This window comes from Felis catus, chromosome D4 (assembly GCF_018350175.1).
Source record: "Felis catus isolate Fca126 chromosome D4, F.catus_Fca126_mat1.0, whole genome shotgun sequence".
Taxonomy (NCBI): Eukaryota; Metazoa; Chordata; class Mammalia; order Carnivora; family Felidae; genus Felis; species Felis catus.
In genome coordinates, this window is record NC_058380.1 from 24954928 (window position 1) to 24982195 (window position 27268).

Consider the following 27268-nt stretch of genomic DNA (forward strand, 5'->3'; position numbering starts at 1 on the left):
CTAGTTTAGATTGCTTCAGTTATTATCGAAATGTCTTTTATTGCTAATCTAACTAGGGTTCAAAATTATATTGGTCATCTCTTAAATCTCCTTTAATCCAGAACACTCCTTTCCCACACTTCACTGTTCCTTCTCCATAATACTTTCTTATTGAAGAAACCAAGCCAGTTGTCCTGCAATTATCCATCTCCTAGATTTGCCTGACTGCTTCCTTTGGGTATCACTTAATTTGTACATGTAATCCCTAGATTCCTAAAATGGAAGTCAGATCTTAAGGCTTACTTCATCTGTGACTTAAACATATTTGGCAAGAATAATTTCTTTTGCTTGATTTTAAGATTTATAATTTGGTTATCACTCTGATGTAGTCTGAGACCTTTCGATCACCGTGCTCTTTTGGATTCATCCATGTTACATATGCCAGGCTCCCAGGACACACATTAAGTATCTCTAGGGCATCTATACCTATGAACAAGTAAACTACTAAATCATAAGTTGTATCAAGGGTTACCAAACTATGGCCCAAAAGAAGCTTGTTGCCTTTTTTGCAAAAAAAGTTATATTAAAACACAGTCATGCTCATTCATTTATGTATTGCCTGTGGCTGCTTTTATACTACAGTGACCAAGTTCAGTAGTTGTGATAAAGATAGGATGTGTCCCAAAGCCTAGAATATTTGCTACCTCGGTTATAATGTATATTCGACTTTACAAAAACACAACATTTATACTAATTTATATTCCCTTCAATGTAAACTGACCTATAATCAATCCCATTCATCTAGAACCTCTGACTCTTAAGATTTTCAAACTTCGTAATTTTTGCCTATCAGGTATTGCAGAGTGGTCTTAATTTGCATTTCTCTGATAGTAGCAAGGTTGGACATTTTTTACGAGATTTTTTTGGCTATCGTATTTCCATTTTATAAAATGCTTGATGTCTTTTACCTATATTTAAAATTTCTATCCTTTGAGATAGCAAGAAAACAAGACAGCCATTTCCTTTTTAATCATGTAATAGTTCTTTCTGTATCTGGATAATAATTTTCTAGGAGTTCTGTTTTGAAAATACTTTCTCTCAACTTTGTTTTGTGGGTTTTTTACTATCTTTTTGCTCTTTTTGTAAATATAAGTTTTGAAAATATAAGTTATTCATTTTGAATAACAATTTACCAACCTTTCACTTTACAGTGTTTTTGTTAAGATTTTCTCTATGTATAGAGTCAAATATATATTCCATATTTTCTAGTTGTATGGGGTTTACAATTAATTGCCTTTCACATAGAAGTATTTAATCTATGTGGAATAGATTTGAATTAATGATAAAATAGCGAAATCAATTTGACTTTTTCCCAATATGACTAACAACTGTCCCTTGCTTTTCCACATGTAAGACATTATAATGTTAACTAATGAGCACATTGTGGAATTAGCACAGGAACAAATCAATCACCGAAAATGCCCAAAAACAGACCACGGCATATGTGGAATATTGATGAATGATAGGTAATACATTAAATACAGTTCTTCTTTAAGGAGCTCTTGGCTATTATGTAGCCTTTGTTCTTCAATATTAGTAATCTGTTGAGTTCTTAGGGGGGAAAAAAGCTTTTAGGATTTTCATTGGAAATGCAAAGACAATTTGGGAAAAATTGTTACTTTTATTATAATAAAGCTTATCCACACAAACAGCATGTTTATCTATGTAGATCATCTTTGTCTTTCAATAAAATTTTATAGTTTGTTCCATATAGTTTCTGCATACTTAGATCTTTAAGTATCTTGTAATTTTTTTTGTTGCTACTGAAAATAGGATCTTTTGGAAAAATAATTTCTCTTTTGCCACTTGCATAAAGAAAATCCAATTCTAAGCTTTTATTTTTTTGAGTTTTTAAATTTGAGTATAGTTGACACACAATGTTATATTAGATTTAGGTGCACCACATAGTGATTCAACTTCTCTATATTCTGTTATGTTCACAAGTGTAGCTACCATCTGTCAACATACATCGCTATTACAATATCACTGACTATATTCCCTATGCTGTGCCTTTTATTCCTATGATTTATTCATTCTAGAAGTCTGTTATCTCCCACTCCCCTTCACCCATGTTGCCCATCCCCGCTCCCCCATTCCACCGTCCTCTGGCTACCATCAGTTTGTTCTCTATATTTGCAGGTCTGATTCTTTTTGTTTCTTTATTCATTTATTAAATTCCATATATGAGTGTTATCATATGGTACTTGTCTTTCTCAGTCCGACTTCTTTCACTTAACATAATACCCTTAGGTCTACTCATGTTAAGCACATACAAAGCATATATACAGTTTGAAGATTATAAAAAATGACATGCTTACAAGTTACTGTCAAGGTATTTATAAAACTCTCCTAGCACCCCAGAAGATTCCTTGCTTCTCCTTTCTTCTCTATTAAGGGGGTGACTATCTGAACTTTCTGTGATAATCTCTTTGACTTTATTGCCTGTCAACCTATGCATGCATCCCTAAACATTAAGTTCAATTTTGCTTGTTTTTGAACTTTTTATGAAATCATGTTGTTCCTGATAACAATAACTCATTCACTTTCAATGCTGACTAGTATTCCATTGACTAAATTTGCCAGTTTGTTATTTATTTCATGGTTGATGGGCATTTAGATTCTTTACAGGTTTTGATCTTAACGAACAATGATGCTTTAAACTCTCATATAGGTATAGTGGTCCACATAAGCACACATTACTACAGAGTATGTACTCGGGAGTAAAAGTGCTGGGTTGTGGGTTATGGGCATCTTCAACTTCAGTTTGGAAAACTAATTTTTACTTACAATTTTTATTTAATTTTTAATTAAATATTTCTTATTGAGGCATAATTGACAGAGCATTATGTTAGTTTCAGGTATATAACATAATTCATTTGTATATACTGCAAAATGATCACCACAGTTATTTAGTCTAATTAACATGTTACCATAGTTACAGAACATTTTTTCTATGATGAAAACATTTAAGATTTCAAATAAGCAATACAGTATTAACTGCAGTCACCATGCTATACATTATATCTCCATGACTTACTTTACAACTGTAACTGTACTTTTTGCTTCCCTCCACCCATTTTGCCTGTTCCCTTACCCCCAATCAGTTCTCTGTTACTATGATCTTGGCTTGGGGTTTGTTTGTTTTTTGTTTTAGATTCCACATATAGGTGAGATCATATATTATTTGTCTTTGACTTATTTCATTTAGCATAATGCCAAAGTCCATCCATGTTCTCATAAATGGCAAGACTTCATTTTTTTTTTTTATGGCTGAATATTCCATTGTAATACATGTACCATGATTTCTTTATCCAATCATTCGCTGGTGAAACTTAAGCTGTTTCTAGGTCTTGGCTCTTATAAATAATGCTGCACTGAACATGTGGATGCATGTATCTTTTCAAATTAGTGTTTTCTTTTCTTCATATAAATACCCAGAAGTAGAATTGCTGGGTCATACAATAGTTCCATTTTTAATTTTTTAAGGAACCTCCATATTGGTTTCCATAGCAGTTGCACCTCTGCATTCCCACCAACAACACATAAGGATTCCCTTTTCTCCACACCTTTGCCAACATTTGTTATTTCTTGTCCTTTTTGATAACAGCTATTCTAACAGGTGTGAGGTGATATCTCATTGTGGTTTGAGTTTGCATTTTCCTGATGATTAGTGATGTTGAGCATCTCCTCATGTACCTATTGGCCATCTGTATGTTTTCTTTGGGAAAATGTCTATTCATATCCTCAGCCCAGTTTTTTAAATGTTATTTATTTTTGAGAGACTGACACAGAGACAGAGAGACAAAGTACAAGCGGGAAAGGTGCAGATAGAGAGGTAGACACAGAATCCGAAGTAGGCTCCAGGCACCGAGCTGTCAGCACAGAGCTTGATGTGGGGCTCAAACCCACTGATCACGAGATCATGACCTGAGTCAAAGTCGGATGCTCAACCAACTGAGCCACCCAGGTGCCCCCCTCAGCCCATTTTTTAGTGAACAACATGTTTGGGCTTTAGCTCTTGAATTGTACAACTTTTTAATATATATTTTGAATACCAACCCCTTATTAGATATATGATTTGCAAATATTCTCTTCCATTTCTTCCACATCATTTTGATGATGGTTTCCTTTGGAGTGCAAAAAGTTTTTACTTTGATGTCGTCCCACTTGTTTGTTTTTGTTGCCTCTGCTTTGGGCATCAAATCCAAAAAATCATTGCCAACAGTGGCATCCAACTTGCCACCTAGGTTTTCTTCTAGGAGTTTTTTTTAAGTTGAAGTATAGTTGACATACAATGCTAAATTCATTTCAGGTGTACAACACAGTGATTCAACAATTCTATACATTACATGATGCTCACCACAGTAAGTACAGTCACCATTCCGTGTTGTAATACAATGCTATATTATTATATTCCCTATGCTTATAGAACTTATATGTTATGTCCTATAACTTTTTCATTTTATAACTGGCAGCTGTATTTTTTTTTCAGTATTTATATGGTCCTTTATTTGCCTAGAGTGTTTCAACCGCTTCCTCACACATAATTTTTTTAATTAATTTATTTTTATTTTATTTTTTAAATTTACATCCAAGTTAGTTAACATATAGTGCAACAATGATTTCAGGAGTAGATTCCTTGATGCCCCTTACCCATTTAGCCCATCCTCTCTCCCACAACCCCTCCAGTAACCCTGTTTGTTCTCCATATTTAAAAGTCTCTTATGTTTTGTCCCCCTCCCTGTTTTTATATTATTTTTGCTTCCCTTCCCTTGTGTTCATCTGTTCTGTGTCTTAAAATTCTCATATGAGTGAATTCATATGATATTTGTCTTTCTCTGATTAATTTCATTTAGCATAATACCCTCTAGTTCCATCCACGTAGTTGCAAATGGCAAGATTTCATTCTTTCTGATTGCCGAGTAATATTCCATTGTATATATATACCACATCTTCTTTATCCATTCACCCATCGATGGACATTTGGGCTCCTTCCATACTTTGGCTATTATTGATAGTGCTGCTGTAAACACTGGGGTGCATGTGCCCCTTTGAGACAGCATACCTGTATCCCTGGATAAATACCTAGTAGTGCAATTGCTGGGTCAGGGGTAGTTCTATTTTTAATTTTTTGAGGAACCTCCATACTGTTTTCGAGAGTAGCTGCACCAGTTTCCATTCCCACCAGCAGTGCAAAAGAGATCCTTTTTCTCCACATCCTTGCCTGGAAGTTGTATTTCTTAATCTCTCCATTTTACCTATTCCTCCACCACCCTCCCCTCTGGCAGCCACTAGTTTCTTCTCTATTTATGAGTCTATTTATGAGTTCTGTTTCTTAGTTTTGTTTTTTAGAAGCCACATATAAATGAAATCATATGGTATTTGTCTTTCTCTGTCTGACTTGTATCTCTTAGCATAACACCCACTAGGTCCATCATGTTATCACACATGGCAAGATTTCATTTTTCTTCCTCCTTCTTTATTTCTTCTTCTTCTTGCTAACTTTTCTGGGAATTTTATGGTTTTAGGTCTTACATTTATATCTTCAATCCATTTTAAGTTAATTTTTGTGTATGGTATAAGACATTGGTCCAGTTTTCCCAACACCATTTATTGAAGAGACTGTCCTTCCCCATTCTATAGTCTTGCTTCCTTTGTCATCCACATATGTGTGGATTTATTTCTGAGCTCTCTATTCTGTTCCATTGATCTGTGTCTGTTTTTATGCCAATAGCATACTGCTTTGATTACTGTAACTCCAGTACAGTTTGAAATCGGGGAGCATGATACTTCCAGCTTTATTGTTCTTTCTCAAGATTGCTTTGGTTATACATGGTCTTTTGTGATTCCATACAAATTTTAGGATTGTTTGTTCTATTTCTCTGAAAAATCCCACTGGAATTTTGATAGAGTGCATTGAAACCTGTACATTGTTTTGGGTTGTTTGGACATTTAAACAATATTAATTCTTCCAATCCATGAGCGTGGGATATCTTTCCATTTATTTGTGCCTTCCTCAATTTCTTTCATCAATTATAGTTTTCAGGGTACAAGTCTTTCAACTCCTTGGTTAAATTTATTCCTATGTATTTTATTGATACAACTGTAAATGGGATTGTGTTAATTTCCCTGATAATTTGTTATTATTAGTATATAGAAACGCAACAGATTTTTGTATATTGATTACATACACTTCATTAGTTCTAACAGTTTTTTGGTTGAAGTCTTTATTGGGTCTTTTCTATACACAACATCCTATCATCTACAAATAGTGACAGTTTTACTTCTTCCTTTCCAATCTGGATGTCTTTTATTTCTCTTTCTTGCCTAATTGCCCTGGCTAGGACTTCCAGTACTATGTAGAACAAAACTGTTTGTAACAAGTCACCTTTTCATAAGCAGTATATACCATTATTTCGTATCCTCACCAACAATTCAAATCATGAGATGCTTTGGTTTTTGCCAAACTGGAGGTTAATTAATATTCTCACTGTGGTTTTAATTTGCATTTTCATGATTACTACTGAAGTTAAACATCTTTTCATATGTTTTAGGCCATATATATATATATATATATGTGTGTGTGTGTGTATGTGTGTGTGTATATATATATATACACATACACATACATATACATGTATGTATATATATACATACATACATATATATATATATATATATATACTCTTTTGTGAGTACTTGTTTTTTCATCCATTCTTCAATTGAGTTCTATTTTGGAAAAAAATCTTTTCCTATGCTGAAGATTATCCTTTCACTTTTCTAATATATTTTGATGGAAAGAAGTCCTTAATTTAATGTATAAATTTGAATCTAGTGGGTTTTGTGTCTTTCCTACCCTAAAGTTATAAAAATATTCCTATATTAGCACCTAAAAGCTTTATAACATAGCCTCTGACTTTTAGGTTTTTGATCCACTGTGGAGAAATTTTTATGTATGATATGAAGTAATAATCAAATCTTGTTTTCCATAAAAATACTCAATTGCTCCAAAATAATTTATTTTAAAAAGTTCATCTTTTACCCAGTACTATTCCACATCACTCTGTTACAGATCAAGGTTACACAGTGGTTGCCCTGTTTCTGTGCTATTTTTGTGCTAATGGCTATTTATTAATCATTGTCCCTATGCCTACTATACTAATTATTAATTTTATAAAAAATCTTGAGGGACACCTGGGTGGCTTAGTCAGTTAAGTGTCTGACTTTGGCTCGGGTCATGATCTCATGGTTCGTGGGTTTGAGCCCCGCATGGGGCTCTGTGCTGACAGCTCAGTCTGGAGCCTGCTTCCGAATCTGTCTCTCCCTCTCTGCCCCTCCCCAACTTGCAACCTACCTCTCTCTCAAAAATAAACAAACATTAAAAAAAATTTATGAAAAATCTGGTATCTGGTTGGGCAAATTCTCCTATCTTTTTCTTCAAGAATGTTTTGGTTATTCTTGGTCCTTTGCATTTCCATATTAATGTTTTACAAGTGCTTTAGTTTTCACTTTAAAAACTAAATTGTCAGGGCGCCTGTGTGGCTCAGTCGGTTAAGCATCTGACTTCAGCTCAGGTCATGATCTTGCCGTCCGTGAGTTCGAGCCCTGCATCAGGCTCTGTGCTGACAGCTCAGAGCCTGGGGCTTGTTTTGGATTCTGTGTCTCCCTTTCTCTGCTCCTCCCCTGCTCACACTCTATCAATCTCTCTCTCAGAAATAAACATTTAAAAAAAAAAACCTAAATTGTCAAAACAAAACAGAAACAGACTCATAAATGCAGAGAACTGGTGGTTGCCAGAGACAAGGGGGTGGTCGTGGGAGACACAGATGAAGGAGATTAATATATACAAGCTTCCAGGGGTGCCTGGGTGGCTCAGTTGGTTGAGCATCTGACTTCAGCTCAGGTCATGATCTCGCGGTTTGTGAGTTTGAGCCTCATGTCGGGCTCTGTGCTGACAGCTCAGAGCCTGGAGCCTGCTTCAGATTCTGTGTCTCCCTGTCTCTCTGCTCCTCCCATGCTCATGCTCGGTCTCTCTCTGTCTCTCTCTGTCTCTCAATAATAAATAAACATTAAAAAATTTTTTTAAAGATACACAAACTTCCAGTTATAAAATAAATAAATCATGGGGATTTAAAGTACAACATAGGCAACATTCTCAGTAATATTGCAATAACTTTATATGGGGACAGATGGTAACTACACTTACTATAGTGAGCAGTCTGTAAGGTATACGAATGAATGTTGAATCATTACGTTATATACCTGAAACTAATGTAATATTGCAGGTCAACTTTACTTCAATTAAGAAAAAACTGAATTGTGGGGTGCCTGGGTGGCTCAGTTGGTAAGGATCCGACTTTGGCTCAGGTCATGATCTTATGGTTCATTAAGTTCAAGACCCATCTGGGACTCTGTGCTGACCTCTCAGAGCCTGGAGCCTGCTTTGGATTCTGTGTCTCCCTCTCTCTCCCTCTCCCTGCTCATACTCTGTCTCTCTCAAAAATAAACAAACATTAAAAAATTTTAATAAAAATTCAAAAAAATAAACTAAATTGTGATTTTGATTGGGATTGCACTGATTTGATAAATTGAGAAAAAGTGACATCTTCATGACAATAAGTCAAGGTATATTCCTCCATTTAAGTCTTTACTCTCTTGCAATAAAGTTTAAAATTTTCCCAATATAGGCCTTCCACATCTTTATTAAATTTATTGCAAGGTGTTATTATAATGTATTATTATAAAAAAAATACTGATTTTAATTACACTGTCTGCTGTTAGTGGCATATAGAAATACAAACAATTATTGAAACTGCATCTTCATTTATAGTGAAAGGAACTAAAGCTAGCATCATAAAAACCTTTTGTCAGCCTCCCTACCAGGAATGCAAAAATAACTTTCCTTATTTCATAAACTCCTATAACTCCACAAGGGTAAAATAGTACATCTACTTTGAAAAACTGTAAGTAGTTTCTTACAGTTGAACATACATACATCAAGGCAACAAAAGACTCAGCATAAGGAATATAGCCAATGATATTATAACAATGCTATATGTGATAGCTACACCTGTGGTGAGCACAGCATAACACACAAACTTGTCAAATTACTATGTTGTACACCTGAAACTAATATAACATTGTGTGCCAAATACACTCAAATTTAAAAACAAGAAAGAAAAATAGGGGCACCTGGGTGGCGTTGTTGGTTTAGTATCAGGACTCTTGATCTCAGCTCGGGTCATGATCTCACAGTTCATGAGTTCGAGCACCACACTGGGCTCTGCACTAATGGCACGGAGTCTGCTTGGGATTCTTTCTCTCCTCTCTGCCCCTCCCCTGCTTGTTCGTTCTCTCTCTCAAAAATAATAATAAATAATAATAATAATAATAATAACAAACTTAAAAAAAATAAAAAATAAGAAAAAAAACAAACATACATCTACCCCATGACACAGCAATTTCATTCTTAGGTTTTTACCTAAGGGAAATTAAACATATGTTCATAAAAAGACTTGAATGTTCATAGGAGTATTATTTATAATTTAAAAAGTAGAAACAACCCAAATGTCCAACTGATGAATGTGTAAATAAAATCAAATACAATGGAATACTATTAGCAATAAAAAGGAATGAAGCACTGATACATGCTACAACATAAACGAACTTGTAAAAACATCATGCTAAGTGTTAAGAAATCTAAAAAAAACCACATTTTGTATGATTCCATTTATACTAAATGTCCAGAACAGGCAAATCTATGCAGACCACATATATTACTTGTTACTTAAGCTGGTGGGGGTGGGGGAGAAGCTGGTGGCTGGCTGGGCAAAAGGGGTATGGGGAATAACTGGTCATGTGCACAAGGTTTCTTTGGGGGTTATAGAAATATTCTAAAATCAGATTATGGTAATGGCTGCACAACTCTAAATAAACTAAAATCGACTGAATTATACACTTAAAATGGATAGCTTTTATTGTATTACACCTAAATAAATTGATTTTAAAAAATGCTCTAACAGCCTTATTCATAATGGCAAAAAATGGAAACTAAATGTCCATCAATAGAATAAACACATTATGATATATTCACACCATGGAATACAACTTAGCAATGAAAAGGAAAAAAAGTACTGATACACACAATATCGATAAACCTTCAACATTTTGGGAGGGAAAGAGCCAGTCCAAAGAATAACATATTGTATGCTTTACTTTAAATAAAGAGGCAAAATTAATCTATGGTGATAGATATCACAACACTGGTTGCCTGTGGGAAGAGGGGGCAGACGAGTACATGAGAAAATGGCATAGGGCAGCAGGGAACTTACTGGTGTGATGGAAAATGTTCTTTACCTTGTTAGGGATGTAGGTTCGTATAGTTATATTTATGTGTCAAACTTCATCAAACTGCACACTTAAGACCTGTACATTCTATTGTGTGTAAATTATACTTCAATTAAAAAAACAAACCTCAATTTCTTTATCCATTCATCAGTTGATGGACATTTAGGCTTTTTCCACAATTTGGCTATTGTTGAGTACTACGTGGCAATGAGAAAGAATGAAATATGGCACTTTGTAGCAAGGTGGATGGAACTGAAGAGTGTGATGCTAAGTGAAATAAGCCATACAGAGAAAGACAGATACCATATGTGTTCACTCTTATGTGGATCCTGAGAAACTTAACAGAAACCCATGGGGAGAGGGGGAGGTGAAGGAAAAAAAAAATGAGGTTAGACTGGGAGAGAGCCAAAGCGTAAGAGACCCTTAAAAACTGAGAACAAACTGAGGGTTGATGGGGGGGGTGGGAGGAAGGGAAGGGTAGGGGATGGGCATTGAAGAGGGCATCTTTTGGGATGAGCACTGGGTGTTGTATGGAAACCAACTTGACAATAAATTTCATATATTAAAAAAATAAATTAAAAAAAATAAAATAAAAAAACAAACCTACCTTCCTATTGAGTCATTTCCTAATTGAAGAACACATCATTTATAGAATAAACTGACAAATATTAATGCTTGATCAACATTCCTTTTAAACTTCCAGGGGATGCAAGGCACCTTTAGAAGAACAGTCTCCCAGCTTTACAGTTTTAAGATACATTAATATATAGTAACATGCAAACCTCAAACGCTCTATCTACATGCGCGATTTCTCTTTTGATACATTTGAGTGCTTTTAACTTATCCAAGGGGAAATCTAAATAATGGCATTATTAAATGAGCTATTATATTAAAGATGACATTATATATGATGTAAGTCTACTTTCTTCTCCTCCCTAAGATAGATCCTGGTAGATTCAAGTCTTAAACTTGAAATATTTACTTATTAAGCCCTTATTATGCTACATATGGGCTACTCTCATGGAACTCATTATCTACTGAAAAACACAAAAATTAACACATAATAATAAATACAATTAAGTGCTCTTCTACAGACATGTCACAAATAGCAAGTATCTATAAGACATGCAGCCACTTCTTCCTCTTTATAAATGGCACACATAATTAATCAATAGTGGAATTTTTTCTTGCTGAGTAAGGATGCAGTCTCAGAATTCTACCTACATGCAATGTTCCATTAAATGGAAGGCCCTAACAATGTGCTTGAACAGACAGAAGAAATAAAATCAATGTGCTTCTGATATATTGTAAAAATATATGGGAGAAACAGACCCAAAAAAGGCTAGAGAAGGTTTTAGTGAGAAAGCAGGACATTCATTCATTCATCAAGCAACTTCCATTTATATTACCTACTATGTGAAGGGAATTAGAACTAACAGGAAAACTAAATCAACAACATATAGTCCCAGACCTCTAGGAACTCATTCTAGAGAAGAAGCAAAACAATGATAAAAGTGTTGAGTGCTATGAAGTACATACAGAATATCCTGGGCATCTAAATAAGACCAGGAAAAAAATGACTCTTTAGCCAAGTTCTGAAGCATAGTTAGCCAAATAAAGATGGAAGGGGAGTGACATCACCAAGACGGCGACATGGGTTGTTCCTGACTTCGCTCCCATCCCAGAACTAACAACTATTCATGCATAAGATACCACTGAGAAAGATGGTAGGGAAGAACACATAGGTAGACAAGGCAGCATGAAAAAATACAGTATGTTCAGAAAAGCTCTAAACACTTTTGCATGCTTCATGCAGGGTCAATCATGACATATGAGAATGATTTTTACAAAGTAGTAAGGGGGGCCACCTGGGTGACTCAGTCAGTTAAGCGTCTGACTTCGGCTCAGGTTATGATCTCACAGTTTTTGAGTTCGAGCCCCACATCGGGCTCTGTGCTGATAGCTCAGAACCTGGAGACTGCTTTGGATTATGTGTCTTCATGTCTCTCTGCCCCTCCCCCACTCACGATCTGTCTCTCTCCCTCTCTCTCAAAAATAAACATTAAAAAAAATTTTTTTTAAGTGTAAGGGAAGGGCAATGGCTGGGAGACTACTGGTTTCATAAATTCTCCTCTACCATTCAATTATTACTATATGCATGTATTCTTGAAGTAAAAATTTTAATTTAATGAAAAATATGCTCTAAAAACATAATGGATAAAGGAAATAATCATTAATAGTTGCTAAAAGCATTAAGGGGAAACTTTATGATGGTTGACAACACTTGAACCCACTGATCAAGTTTTAAAATAAACTTTTTATTTATTTATTTTCAGAAACCAGAGCATTGGGGAGGGGCAGAGAGAAAGAGACAGAGAGAGAGAGAGAGAGAAGGAGAAAGAGAGAGAGAGAGAGAGAGAGAGAGAGAGAGAAAGAGAGAGAGAAGGAGAAAGAGAGAGAGAGAAAGAGAGAGAGAGAGAGAGAGAATCCCCAGCAGACTCGAGTCAACACAGAGTCCAACATGGGGCTCAAATTGATGAACGGCAAGATCATGACCTGAGCTGAAACCAACAGTCGGACGCTTAACCAACTGAACCACCCAGGTGCCCCTAAATTAAACTTTTAATTTTAAAATACTCTTAGATTTACGTAAAATTTTGGATAGTACAATTTCCATATATCTCTTACTCAGTTTCCCCTGTTGATAACATCTTACATTATTATAGTATGCTTTCCCACTAAACAACCAACATTGGTACAATAGTATAACTAGATTCCACGCTTTATTTGGATTATACTAGTTTTCCCCTAATGTTCTTTTTCTGTTCCAAGATTCCACCTGGGATATACTACATTTAGTTGTCATGTCTCCTTAGCCTTCTCTGGTCAATGTCAATTTCTCAGACTTTGTTTTTAGTGACCTTGATAGTTTTGAGCAATACTAGTCATTCAGGTCAGGTATTTTGCAGAATGTCCCTTAATTTGATTTGTCTAATGTTTTTGTTTGACTGGTTTTATGTGTTTTTTGCAAGGAAAATCACACAAGTATAGGTCATTCTCATCACATCATATCAAGATGGCATGCTATCAACATGAAATATCACTAATAATATTAATATTGATCACCTGGTCAAGGTTCTGTTTACCAGGTTTCTACAGTGTAAAACTAATTTTCCTCCCTTTCTGTACTCTATTCTTTGGAAGCAAGTTACTAAGTACAACCCATACTCAAGAAGAGTGGAGGGAGTTAAGCTCCCTCTCCTGGAAGAAGAATATCTACGTAAATTATTTGTAATTTTCTGTATGGAAGATTTGTCTCTTCTCTTTTATATATTTATTCAATCAGTTATTTATGTAAGTAATAGCCAATTCTTCAAGATCAATTTTATTATAAAAATAACCATTCTACATCCCCTAATGTGATATAATAAACCATACCATGTAGGGAATATTTCTGCTTCCCTCATTTCCTCAAAGAAAACTTGAACTTCAATCTGTCAAGCCTCAAAAGCTAACAGTTTATAGGAAAAGCTGTAAAGATGTACCCCAGGATCCCCCAGTAACCATGCGATCTACCATGAGGTGAAGCCATAGATAGCAACTGAGACTTGGGAGAGAAATGAAAAATCCTAAACCTCCATAAATCCCTGGATCCAGTCAACTATGAGGCCAGTTCTTTCCCTAACCTTCCATGGTTTGGTTATACCAATCAAACAAGCAATTCTTTCTTGCTTGTGCTGGACTGAGTTGGGCTTCTTACTTACAACCAAAGAGAACTAACAACAAATATAATAAATACAAATAAGGAAAGGGATGGGAGCAAAAATCAGTTCAGGACATTGAGAAATAGGAAACAGGCTTGAAGAGCTAATGTAAAGCCAGATTTTAGGTGAGGTATTTTGTTTTGTTTTGTTTTGTTTTTAACTTGGTAGAATTTATTTGCTTTTAAAATTTAATGGTCTAACTAGTTTTGGTAGTGTTAACTATGGCGTTCAATTTTTAGCACATAATATTTGGTCACATACTGATCATTTATAATTTTGGAAATGTTACTTTTCATCTAACATAACTAAGGCCTAAAATGAATAAATTATTCTTCCAAACTCATACATCTAAGGTAGACATACAAGAAGCACTGTGCAACAAAAATGAAACAGGCTATGGAGCCAGATAAGACCAGGTTTGTTCCCTAGTTCCCTCACTCATCCATTGCTTTTTATTTTTGATATAATTTTTAAATACATATTACACAGACATAATAAAAAACTTCAACAATTTACACTGGGAAAAGTAAGCCTTTTTCCTATCCCAATAAGCCCTCCTTCCCCTCCCTTTGCTAACCACTATTACAACTTCTTGGGTACTCTTTAGAGATAGTCTATTCAAGAATATTGAAGACTTGACCTTTTAGACTTCAAGACATATGATGATCACTAAAAATTTTAAAGCTACTGAATGGTACCAGAAGGATTGCGGTTGGGAAGGCAAGATAAAAGTGGAGCTAAAGAGAAAGCAGTACCTGTGAGACACTCCACCTTGCAGCACTGGTGTTTAAAAAGACAACATAATAGGGGCACCTCAGTGGCTCAGTCGGTTAAGCATCTGATTTCGGCTCAGGTCATGATCTTGCAGTTGTGAGTTCAAGCCCCATGTTAGGCTCTGTCCTGACAGCTCAGAGCTTGAACCCTGCTTCAGATTCTGTGTCTCTCTCTCTCTCTCTTTCTGCCCCTCCCCTGCACGTGCTCTGTCTCTCGCTGCCTCTCAAAAATAAATGTTAAAAAAATTTTTTCAAAGACAACACAATAAAATTAAAAACAAAAACAACTTTAAGGATCAAATAATGCTCCTTAAAAGGCATGATTAGTTAAGGTTTCTAAGAGGTATATACAAGCACCTATTCTATTATCCATTCTTCTTGTCTAGAATTCTCATGGGATATTCTTGACTATACTGTAGTGAAGAATGGGTAGGGGACTGGTATAGCAGTGGCAGCCAATATGTCCTGGACATTTAACGAAGAAAACTTGTTCCCATCTTCTAGTCCTGACAGTGTCATTTTTATTCTAAATGTTTCATGGTGAGAAAGATTATAAATAATTGGGACTAGAAAGAAAGCACTGAGATTAGTAACACAAAATCAAGATGGATGGAATAAGCAAAACGGGAATGATGTAACCCAAGAACAAGTTTAGTTGGCAGTTAGAGGAATATACCAGAAGTACCCCTCATCATCTATAATAAAATAAAAAATCTTTTCTCTTTTGAATTTTATCCACTAAATACCTGATTTAAGAAGGAATGGATGAGATGCATATTGTTCTCAACAGAAGTTAGGAATTTTAAAGTTCCCATGGGAAAAAAAAAATCTCTTGGCGTAAGTAACATATTAGAGATAGGAAGAATTAAGTCAATTATTGAGTATACACTGTAACAAAGACTCATACATTTTTAGGAGTAGAAAGCAGATCTCATTTCAGACTTGAAATCAGAAATATTTTTTCAGGCTTATTTTTGAACTCTCTGAAAAAGTTCATCTAGATTCCCAGAGCAATGGCATAACCATTGCAACATTTAAATATTCAAGTCATAAGAAAGTGAGTAATACCTCTAATGGAAATGGAACATAACTTTGGTATATTTTTAACAAGTGTCAAAGGATAATGTGAATTACATGTTCTTTTGACCAATTTCTTAAAATAGTTACATAGGAAATAAATTATAATTAGACTGCATTTACAAAAGTAGGAAATGTCTTAATCATTAGGATTATTCAAAGTGAATTTTATTACCTATCAAATTATTTTTAACAGAAGATGATCAGAAAACAGCTGTAAAATATAAAGACAAAATATATGCTGTGTCACATACCTATGCTTGTTTAAATACAACTTAGATTGAATACATTAAATAGATGAGATCCTGTCATTCTGCATTATTTTTTCCTCTTTCAAATCAGGAAAGCAGGAAAAATAAGCATGGAACAGTTTATAAAAATTATTTTTCCCTCTACTAACAGTTGCTGGTAGTCTCTTAGGAATAGGGAGTACCATTTGTACCTGCTTTCTCATTTGCATAAAGTTATCCTCCAAAGAAGTCAATGGATTAAAAGACTCAGTTTTTCAAAAGTACATGTTTTCCACACTTCAGACATACGATGAATACTCAGACTGTATTTGTGGTCATTTAAATTTTAATCTAAGAAATGGTGACTGTGGTTTTTAAATTAAAAAAAATTCTACCATCTGTTTTAATAAATCAATTTTCTGCTTGTGTGCAAAGTTAAGGACTATATTATTACTATAGTCACAGAGCTATTCAGATGTGGTTTTCTTAGAGATGATTTCATTTCTCTGACCTGTCAAGTAAATACCTGAAACAACACCAAAAATGGTCAAAAACCATTTATATACTATAAAGTGAAATCAAGGAACATCTCACCATGAAAAAAAATCAACTGATAGAATTACTAACAAGAATATATACATAACAGAATAGCAAAGCTTTCAAGTTAGTACCTAAAGAAGTGAAAATAACACTAACATTTTATTAGTACTTCCCTCAATATTAGAAGATATTTTATAGTAGTACCTCCCAATTCTAAAAGGTTTGTAAAATCTGGTATTGGAGTCTTTTTAAAAAAAAAATTATTAAAAAAATTTTTTTTAAATCTTTATTTTTGAGAGAGACAGAGCATGAGCGGGGGAGGGGCACAGAGATGGAGACACAAAATCCAAAGCAGGCTCCAGGCTCTGAGCTGTCAGCACAAAGTCCCACACGGGGCTCAAACTCACAAACCACAAGATCATGACCTGAGCTGAAGTCAGGACATTTAACTGACTGAGCCACCCAGGCACCCCTTAAAAAAAAAGTTTTTTTTTAATGCTTATTCGTTTTTTGAAAGACAGAGAGATAGAACGTGAGGCGGGGAAGGGCAGAGAGAGAGGGAGACACAGAATCCAAAGCAGGCTCCAGACTTTGAGCTGTTAGCATAGAACATCCCCACTTTGGAGTGGGGCTTGAACTCACAAACTGAGAGATCATGACCTGTGCCAAAGTCAGCAACTTAAGTCCAGGTGTTCCTGGAGTCTTAAAAAAAAGAAAACCAACCAATAACCCTAGGAAGTTACGTGTGGGTGGTGCTACTTGTGATGGTGAATGGTAAGAGTAGCACATGATACATAGGTATAAACTACAGAATCACAGCTAACCTCATAATTTCCAAAATTCCTAAATATCTTCAGACATGGTTTCAGGATGTTTTTAATAAAGATTGGAGTGTTACACCACTTTTCCCTAAAATTTTAAGCTTACATGTGGTAACCTTTTGGGGTGTGTATGTGTGTGTGTTTGTGTGTGTGTGCGCGCGCATGCACACGCAGACACAAATTAGGATACTAAAGCCAAATAATATACTTCCTTCATGCAAATAGTATTTTCAATCTACTGCAATATATTTTACATCCTTATAATTGCCAGACATGACTGGATTCACTCACAACAAACCTACTATGGGTTGTCCTTTAAATAGCTAGATCTGAAAAAGCACTGCCAAACACCGACTTATTAGTCTTAAAATCATCAAGTATTTTCTAGAATAAAGATGGTTACAATAACACTTACCTCAGTCTTTTTACTAAGGTGATCTGTAAATGAAAAAAAAATGGTGACATTTCACTGAAGAAAATTAACAATAATATTAATACTTTATTAATATTAATAATTAATACCCAGTATGTAAAAATATTCAAACAAAGTAATTGAGAAGACTTTCAAAATTATAATAAGAGTTAAAGAAGTCATTTGGGGGTTGTCTAAAATATCAGATTTCTTCTCTAGGGATAAGATGTTAAATTTCAACACATAATTACTAATTTGCTCAGCTTAGGGACTACGTTTTATATCCCAGTAAATGCCACCCATACCACAGGGTATTATTAAATTTTACACATTTGAATTCCAAATAATAAGGTTTTTGGTTAAAGAATTTTTTTTTTTGGCCAAAGAGGTGAACAAATATATCTAAAATCAAATCACAGGGTATTATAACTGGAAAATTGTACAGATCACTGCCTTTGTGGGGGGAAAAAAGTAGAAGAGTAATCTGGGTCCTTTAAACTTCTTAGTTTGTTTTAAAAATATACATCATAGTGCTTTGATAATAATGTAAAAAAATCCTAAAAAGTGACATATATTTAGAAAATGAATACAGAAAAGAAGGCAATAAGAAAAATACCCAGATCCACAAATCATTGACTTAGTAACAACACAGCATTTTTGGAAAAGGATTACAGAATGAAGAAAGACATAAGGGAGTCCACACAGATACAAGGCTGAAATCAAGTACAAAGAGGGAGCAAGAGGTCTTATTTAAATTACAGATAATCAGGATATCTAATATCTAACATTGCTTCTTATGCACAGCAGAAATTTTCTATTCTCAAGGACTAACAATAATTTAATAGAATAGCATTCTTATGACTGAGAATTTAAAAGCTGGCCCAGTTCTCTAAAGCATTTGTTGATCGGAACAGAGTCTACAAGTATGGTAAATGTCAAAATCACAAGTTTCAGCTCAAACTACCAAATCCTATTTATTTCTAATTTCCTACTTATTCCTAACATCAAAGTCATTCTTCTAGTGTGTTCTACTTAGCATACAATGAGATGCAAGAAACTGAGGAATAATCATAACTTTTTAAATCATATCTTGAAATAGTTGTCTAGCTTCCCCAGAACAGCATCATATTGATGTCTTTCTCAATCCATTTAATAAATTTACATAGTACTTACACTCAAACATATGAAAAATAAAGTTTTAAAAAGCTTTCTTTTCATGTTTCTGACTAGTTTTTAATAATACATCTTATATAAAATCTTTCTTACCAAAACTGAACTCTAACATACACCTGTTTCTTTTAACCTCAAATAAGAAACTTAACATACATCTCTTCTTTTAACTCCTAAACAAACAAACAAAAAAAAACCACTTAATAAGAGAGGCAGACTATAGGAAAAACTGTCTTGATCCTTACACCAAAGCAAAACAATGCTCTAAATGTATTCCAAATTTCACAGATAGGCTTGTTTCTGAAAATTGTAAAGTATTTCACTGTATTTTTTTTTTAGATTATTGCTATCATGTTATTAATCCTAACAGAACAAATGCCCAATGTATTAAGAGCTAAATTCATATGAATCAAATAGATCACTGTGTCAATGAACAAACGCAGTTCATTTTGTCAGCAACTATTCTGACATAAGCACAGCACCGTCCAATAAAATTTTCTGTAAGGATAGTAATGTTCCATACCTGTTCTAATGTAGAAGCCACTAGTTACACGTAGCTACTGAGCACCTGAAATGTGGCTGACACAACTAAGGAATTTTTTATTTTAGTTCATTTTAATTTATATTTAAATAACCACATATGAGTAGTAGCTACCATATTTTACAGCACAGACTTAAGGTTTTCACCATTTCTCACATCAAAAGTAATGTGTTTTATGATCTGCCTTTAATTTATCTTTCTGTTCAATAAAAAAATATAAATATTATAAAGTTTTCTGGTAATAAGTCTCCTAAAAATTTGTATTTTAACTTTCTAAGGTGTAGTTCTAGATAATTTGAAGAGGTTGACCAATAGTGGATGAAATCTGAAGATACTATTCCAGGTGTACTGTAAGTCCAATCACTTTATGTATAAGGACAACAACGTTTCAAGATGACTCAAAGACTACAAGTACAATTTTTATTTTCAGTGAGTTTTAGAAAATGGACAAATTCAAATACAAAAAGATAAATCCATACTGAAGCTTTATGGGGATTTAATGACTGCTTTTAAGTTACACACCCCCTTCCCCCCAATAGTTTATTTCCAAACAGGGCTCCATTTTTCACAATCTCAGTAACACATTAAAAAAACAATTCTTACTTACTTTAAAAATTAGCAAGGAACTTACATCTTACATATAAAAAGACTTAAAATAGTTTCTCTAGCATAATAGATTTCATACATATATTACCTTCAGATTGAAAATCTTTTAGTGATACTGTAAGAGGCCTGTCTTTTCCCTGATGATTCTTTCTTTTATCTTTTTTATTCATAACCTTTGATTGAGTTGAAGCACTTTCAGCATTTTCATACTCCTAAAAAGAATTACCAACAATTAAGCTTGGTTAACACTAGTAAAAAAAAAAAAAAAAAAAAAAAAAATCAACATATCATTAGGTAATATGTTTCTTAAAGTTTTATTTTTTAAAGATAAATAGCAAATTAAAAAGTCAACACATTAGGGGCAGCTGGGTGGCTCAGTCGGTTAAGCATCTGACTTGATTTCGGCTCAGGTCATGATCTCAAGGTTCAAGAGTTTGAGCCCCGCATAGGGCTCTGTGCTGACAATGCTGAACCTGCTTGGGATTCTCTCTCTCCCTCTCTCTCTGCACCTTCCCTGCTCATGCTATCTCTCTCTCTCAAAATAAATAAACTAGCCAAATTGTATAAAAAGATAGCTGTTTTTTTTTTATTTTTCAACTCAATCTCTTGCCTCTTAAACATTAAAATAAAAACAAAAAGCTATACCTTGGTTTATAACCTCTCCTAGTTGCCACCTCTTCTTCTTTATTTCAGGACCAAACTTAAGACAATCATCTATAGTCAACTTCCTTTCTCACCTCCCCATCAAATCTGGCTTCCTCTGTTCTCTGCCACTAAAATTAAGGTCAACCTCCCTCTCAATGCCAAATCCAAAGACATTATTTTTTCAAACACCTCTTAGTTTCCTCAATACACTTCTAACTACTCTTCAGTCTCCATCACTGGCTTCTTTTCTCCAAACTCTTCTCATTATTATTTCACTCTTAAGCTATTCTTTTGCTTTATGACCCTTGTTTCTCAAAATTTAAAGCTCTAATGATACACTCATGATTTTGGTATGTACAGACAACTCAATTGGAATGTTCAGTAAACATCTCCAAGCTAAATATGTTCACCCTGCCTTCCCTACTGGATCCTCTTGTTAAAGCACCTGTTTAATGCTACCATCATCACACAACTCTGTAGACTAGAAACCTGAGTCACTTCTATCTGTTCTTCCTACACACTATATACAAATTAGTCATGAGGTCTTGTTGAGTTTATCTCCTAAAGATCTCTTACATCTGTTCTCTTCAGACCTTCTGCCATTTCTCTATCTTCTGCTGGACATTGCAACACCCTCTAATTTTAGCCCCTCCATCTATCTTCTACACTGCTACAGCATGAGTTTCTAAAATGAAAACCTGAAATAAATCTAACAATTAAAAATATTCAATAGCTCTCTGACAACAGATTTATAAAGCCAAATCTCCTTAACCTGGTGCTCAAGATTCTTTAGATCCTATCCTTCAGAAAGTGTCTCTAGCAACTCCGAATCAACTACGCTATACCCTTTCATACACACATATCCTGTATTCTTGCCACCCCTTCTCTGACAATGCCTACTTTCTCTTGCCTACACTGTGACCTTTTATACGACTTGTAAGACTCCTCTTTAAAAATCCTGTTCTAGGGGTGCCTGGGTGGCTCAGTCAGTTAAGTTTCTGATTTCAGCTCAGGTCATGATCTCACAGTTCATGAGTTCAAAGACTGGGCTGCCTCTGCTGTCAGCACAGAGCCCACTTCAGATACTCTGTCCCCCTCTCTCTCTGCCCCACCCCTGCATGCAGGCATGGGCGTGTGCACACACACTCTCTCTCATAAATAAACATAAAAAAAAATCCTTTTCTAAAACTCATCCCCATCAAAGGCAAAGAAAATTCTTCCATCTTTCTGAATTACCACTGCACTGAAAACATTCATCTGTCAATACTATACACAGTAATTACGTGTACATCTCCCTCTACTAAATTCAAGGGCTGGGACCATATCTTTATCTTTGTATTATGTGCCTAGCACATTTTGGTTACTCAAAAAAATATTGGTGAATGAGTAATAGAACAGAATATAAAATGCCATCCCAAACTTTAGTTAATATAAAGATAGTTAGGCTAAAATAATTACAGTAATTTTTTTTTGGATATTGACTTAAAACTCAATGACTACGTTAATGTAATCACATCAAACTAGCTACTGCATACAAAAGGAGTTCCTCCCTTCTCTGAGAGTCATTATGGTCTGACAGAACCAGTGCTTTTGGGTAATAGGCCTATGATTGTGCTAAGAAAACCGGCAGGGATCAAGATATTTTTTTTTTTTTTTTAATTTTTTTTTCAACATTTATTTATTTTTGGGACAGAGAGAGACAGAGAATGAACGGGGGAGGGGCAGAGAGAGAGGGAGACACAGAATCGGAAACAGGCTCCAGGCTCTGAGCCATCAGCCCAGAGCCTGACGCGGGGCTCGAACTCCCGGACCGCGAGATCGTGACCTGGCTGAAGTCGGACGCTTAACCGACTGCGCCACCCAGGCGCCCCAGGGATCAAGATATTTTATCAACACCATCTACTCTACTCCTCTAAAGATATAGCTAATTCTTTTAGCTTTAGAATCTAGACATGTATCTCACAACAATAAATCATTATTGTATGATAATATTCTATTTGATAAATTTTATCTCTGATTAAGCAAGTCAGGAGAACTTTTTTTTTTACACTTTTCCAGTATAACTGAAAGTCCATTTAAATTATTAAATAGTAGGGGCGCCTGGGTGGCTCAGTCGGTTAAGCGTCCAACTTCAGCTCAGGTCACGATCTCATGGTCCGTGAGTTCGAGCCCTGCATCAGGCTCTGGGCTGATGGCTCAGAGCCTGGAGCCTGCTTCCAATTCTGTGTCTCCCTCTCTCTCTGCCCCTCCCCCGTTCATGCTCTGTCTCTGTCTCAAAAATAAATAAACAAAAAAAAATTATAAAAAATAAATAAATAAATAAATAAATTATTAAATCGTAGTAAAGCTAGCTGTATCCATTTTTCTAGTTGCCAGCTTTGTGCTTAAATGGACAACTAATAATAAAGATTATAGTTAGTCTTTATTAATTAGGGTAACAGGAATAGGGACATGGAAAATGAAACTAACATACACAATGCACAAAGTCCACTTTACTGGCAACTTTCATCCTTTTCCCTTGCGCTATAAATAAAAAGCAAAATCATCTGCTGTGAATTTTAATTCCTCTCCTCCCTTCATCTTAACTGAAGGAGCTGGTGTACAATGACATAGTCTAAAGGCCCATAAGCATGATCAGGGTCATTAATGATCAACTATAATCACAAACTGAATACATTTTATGGACCAAAAAAATTCCCAATACATATAAAAGACTAAAATGTCAAATTATATGAAAATAATAAATGTTCAACTTAAATACAGACACTAGAAGGCAACACTACTTTAACTTAAATGTTCCTATAGTTACAAGCTATACAATGCTTTTCAGCACATAAGCCAATACCACAATTTAGTTACACAGTTTAAGCGTGCAACTCTTGATTTCAGCTTAGGTCTTTTTTTTTTTTTAATTTTTTTTTTAATGTTTTTATTTATTTTTGAGAGAGAGAGAGAGAGAGAGAGAGAGCATGAGCAGGGGAGGGGCAGAGAGAGAGGGAGACACAGAATCCAACGCAGGCTCCAGGCTCTGAGCTGTCAGCACAGAGCCCAACGCGGAGCTCGAACCCACACATTGCGAGATCATGACCTGAGCCGAAGTCGGATGCTCAACTGACTGAGCCACCCAGGCGCCCCTCAGCTTAGGTCTTGATCTCATAGTTTGTGGGACTGAGCCCAGCGTCAGGCTGTGCACTGACAGCGCCGAGCCTGCTTAGGATTCTGTCTCTCTCTGCACTGCCATCCCAGTGTCACCCACTCTTGCCCTGGCTCATACTCTCTCTCAAAATAAATAAATAAACTTAAAAAAAAAAGGAGTGGGAACCTTTTTTTAAGGAAGAATTTCTTAAGGTGCAAGAATTTCTTAAGGAAACATTCCAAATCACCAAAGTTCAGTCTTCATGTTTTTGTTGCCTCTCAAAACTTGAGGAGTAATCTTATAAAAATTTCATAATAATACTGTTATGATGATGAATTTTTAGGACAAGCTTTAAATGGAAAACTTTTATATAAAATTCAGGAAGGATTGGTCCAAACCTTTGAACAATTAAACTTCTGAAATATCTAAATCAATAAATGTGTAAATACCTTTTTGTGCTCTTCATATTCTAATTTACTTAGCAATAATGCCTTCTCAAGATCTGCTTCAAACATTTCAGATGTCAGCTAAAACAAAAAGAAAGTTTCACAATTATGCCACACAAGCAAAAGAACTATGACTATATATACAGAAAGGAAAACAAATGCATCAAAAAATAACCTGGGTTCTCCAAAGTTATCTCTCCATGCCAAAGTAGGGAACCCTGTATTTTACAGAAGATACCAAAGCAAAACTTCCAATTTTGATATTTCTACTTCCCTATTCACTGTCAATTATGTTTTATATATCAATTTTTCCCTTTAGCAAAAAAAACTTACAAAGAAATTGACAATATATTAGATGTCGATGATGGTATCCAGTTTAAGACACAGAAAATTTTAATAGGGATTACTACTCAGAAATACTAAAAAATAACACAATCAGCATTATAAAACATACCATTCCCTTAATACAGATTAATCCATGGGTACAGAAACTTTAAACAGGTGACCAAAAAACTTTAAAAGGTGACCAAATGTCCTGGTATATCCCTGATGTTATAGCATAATTATTCATAGTGCATCTTTTTACTCATATCCTTTTATTTGGTTGCCCTACCTTTTAAGGTAATCTAATACTATAAAAAATGATTCTTTAATTTTTGATCTATATCTTTTGGTTCCTCTTTCCCACCAGTCAGTCTCATCTTAACTTCTTATAATACAGCTTCCATTACCCTCTAATCAAACTACTCTCCAAGAATTACTTTTCTTAATTGCCAAACAGAATTGCTACAGTAGTTGGGTGGGACTTCGGGTTTCCACCACGGAGATAAGGTTATATCTGCAGCTGTACACAGGAGAGTCACAACATAAACTTCCTGGACTTGTGTACATGTATGTGTTGACCTATATGGACTAGATAGTAAAAGCACACATTTAGTGGATATTTCTTGTTTCTGTCTGTTCATAAACCATTCCTTTACTCCTGTGAATAACTGTATTTCATCCCAAAGTCCTATGATTCTAGTAGGACAGCCGGTTATATAATCCTATATACCACCCACCAACAAACCCACACAAAATCCAAGCTACCATCATCAACGACAGCGTGGGGGCAAGGGATCCAACTCTTCTTTTGATCTCCTAGCAATTAAATTTTGAGAACAAACACAAAGCAAGCGGGGTCCAGTCATGTGACAGCCCTCTACAAATGAGCATGTACTAGTTGTACTAGGTCACTCCTCTAAGTGCTCCAGAATTCTTAGTTTCCATCTTCCCCAAGGCCTACTTGTTTGGTTCTTAATTCAGATCTGTGAAACCTTTCAACAAATGATCTCTGCCAAGTTAATCAGAATTATTTCTACTGCTTGATAACAACAACAAAAATCTAAACCAAAACAGAAACCAACTCCAAAAAGGAGTGATATATTTCCAAGCGATAACTTAAAAATTGGAAAAATAGTAACACTGGACACAATGAACTAAAGCTTTTATTCCTAACCAAATCATACCTCTGAAAGCATCTCATCTAAACCTATACTAAGACAACAAAAAGGGGGGGGGGCGGAAAGAGTAGGTTTATCACAGAAAAAAATTAATCTAATTCAGAGAAAAATGCAGTTAGAATTAAAATGGTAAATAAGGGATTATAGCACTAGAAAATACCATAAGCCCAGAGTAAATTGTACATAGTTCTATAAAACAACTAAAACAAACTGAAGGATTAATTCAACCCAAATTAGTAATAATCAAGAAAAATAAACTAACCTTTTAAGTAATTTACCATACAAAGGGACATTCAAAAACAATATACAGTTATAAGGTAAAAAAGAATTGGATTCATGTGTTACACAAGTTTATATCAATTTCTCCACCTAAACTCATAGCCACTGAGTACAAATATTTCTCTGTATGTAAAGCCAAGAAGTCATCCCAACACGGAAAAAGTAACAAAACGACTTGAGTTTATTCTGAACAAAGTTGTTTCAATTTACCACTAAACTTTTAATCCACATTAATGACATTTAACATTTATAAAAATTGCATTTAATATTATTTCCAATATATTACATATTCTGACCGATATTCTAAAAATAAGTTAGCAGGCAGGCAGAAGAGGTTAGAGAGTTGGGAGTCTTGCAAGATGTCATTATTCTTTTCTCCATTAACTAGTAGCACTTGAATATTAAAGTAGCTGATTCCAATAGTATGATAAAAACTAAATGAGATAGAACTTTTAAAGTGAAAACTATGGTTCTCTTCAGCATTTGATTCTAAATAGCAGTTTAGAACTTTTAATTTTTAACATCAACTAGTATACAAGGAAACATAAGTAGGCAAAAATGATTTAAGTTTCAATTTAAGTTTCTAAGAACTAGAACAAATCTTCCAAAAATATCTGTATGATCCAACAGGATAACAGAGAACCTGGGGCGTCTGGGTGGCTCAGTTGGTTAAGTGTCCAACTCTTAATTTCGGCTCAGGTCGCTATCTCAGTTTCATAGGCTCGAGCCCCATATCGGGCTCTGTGCTGGCATTCTCCCTTTCTGTTTCTTTCTCTGCTCCTCTCCCACTTATGCTGTCTCTGTCTCTCTCAAAATAAATAAACTTAAAAAAAAAAAAAAAGGTAACAGGGAACCTTCTATGTGCTTTGCCTGTAGGGCTTTAAAGAAACAGCATATGTATGGGTTTTGCCCTTAAAGAATTTCCACTCCAGTTGGGGAC

General features: G+C 34.9%; 1 protein-coding gene across 1 annotated transcript in view; it reads right to left on the reverse strand.

Annotated features, from left to right (window-relative positions):
- The window catches only part of GKAP1 (G kinase anchoring protein 1), an 84603-nt gene that overhangs the window by 34863 nt on the left and 22472 nt on the right, over positions 1-27268 (reverse strand). Inside the window, exons 4-6 of the mRNA XM_006939126.5 lie at positions 24551-24628; positions 20409-20532; positions 18007-18029 (exon numbers count right to left, since the gene is read on the reverse strand). Coding sequence (XP_006939188.1) covers positions 18007-18029; positions 20409-20532; positions 24551-24628 — 225 coding nt within the window. The remainder of the gene's footprint in view (positions 1-18006; positions 18030-20408; positions 20533-24550; positions 24629-27268) is intronic.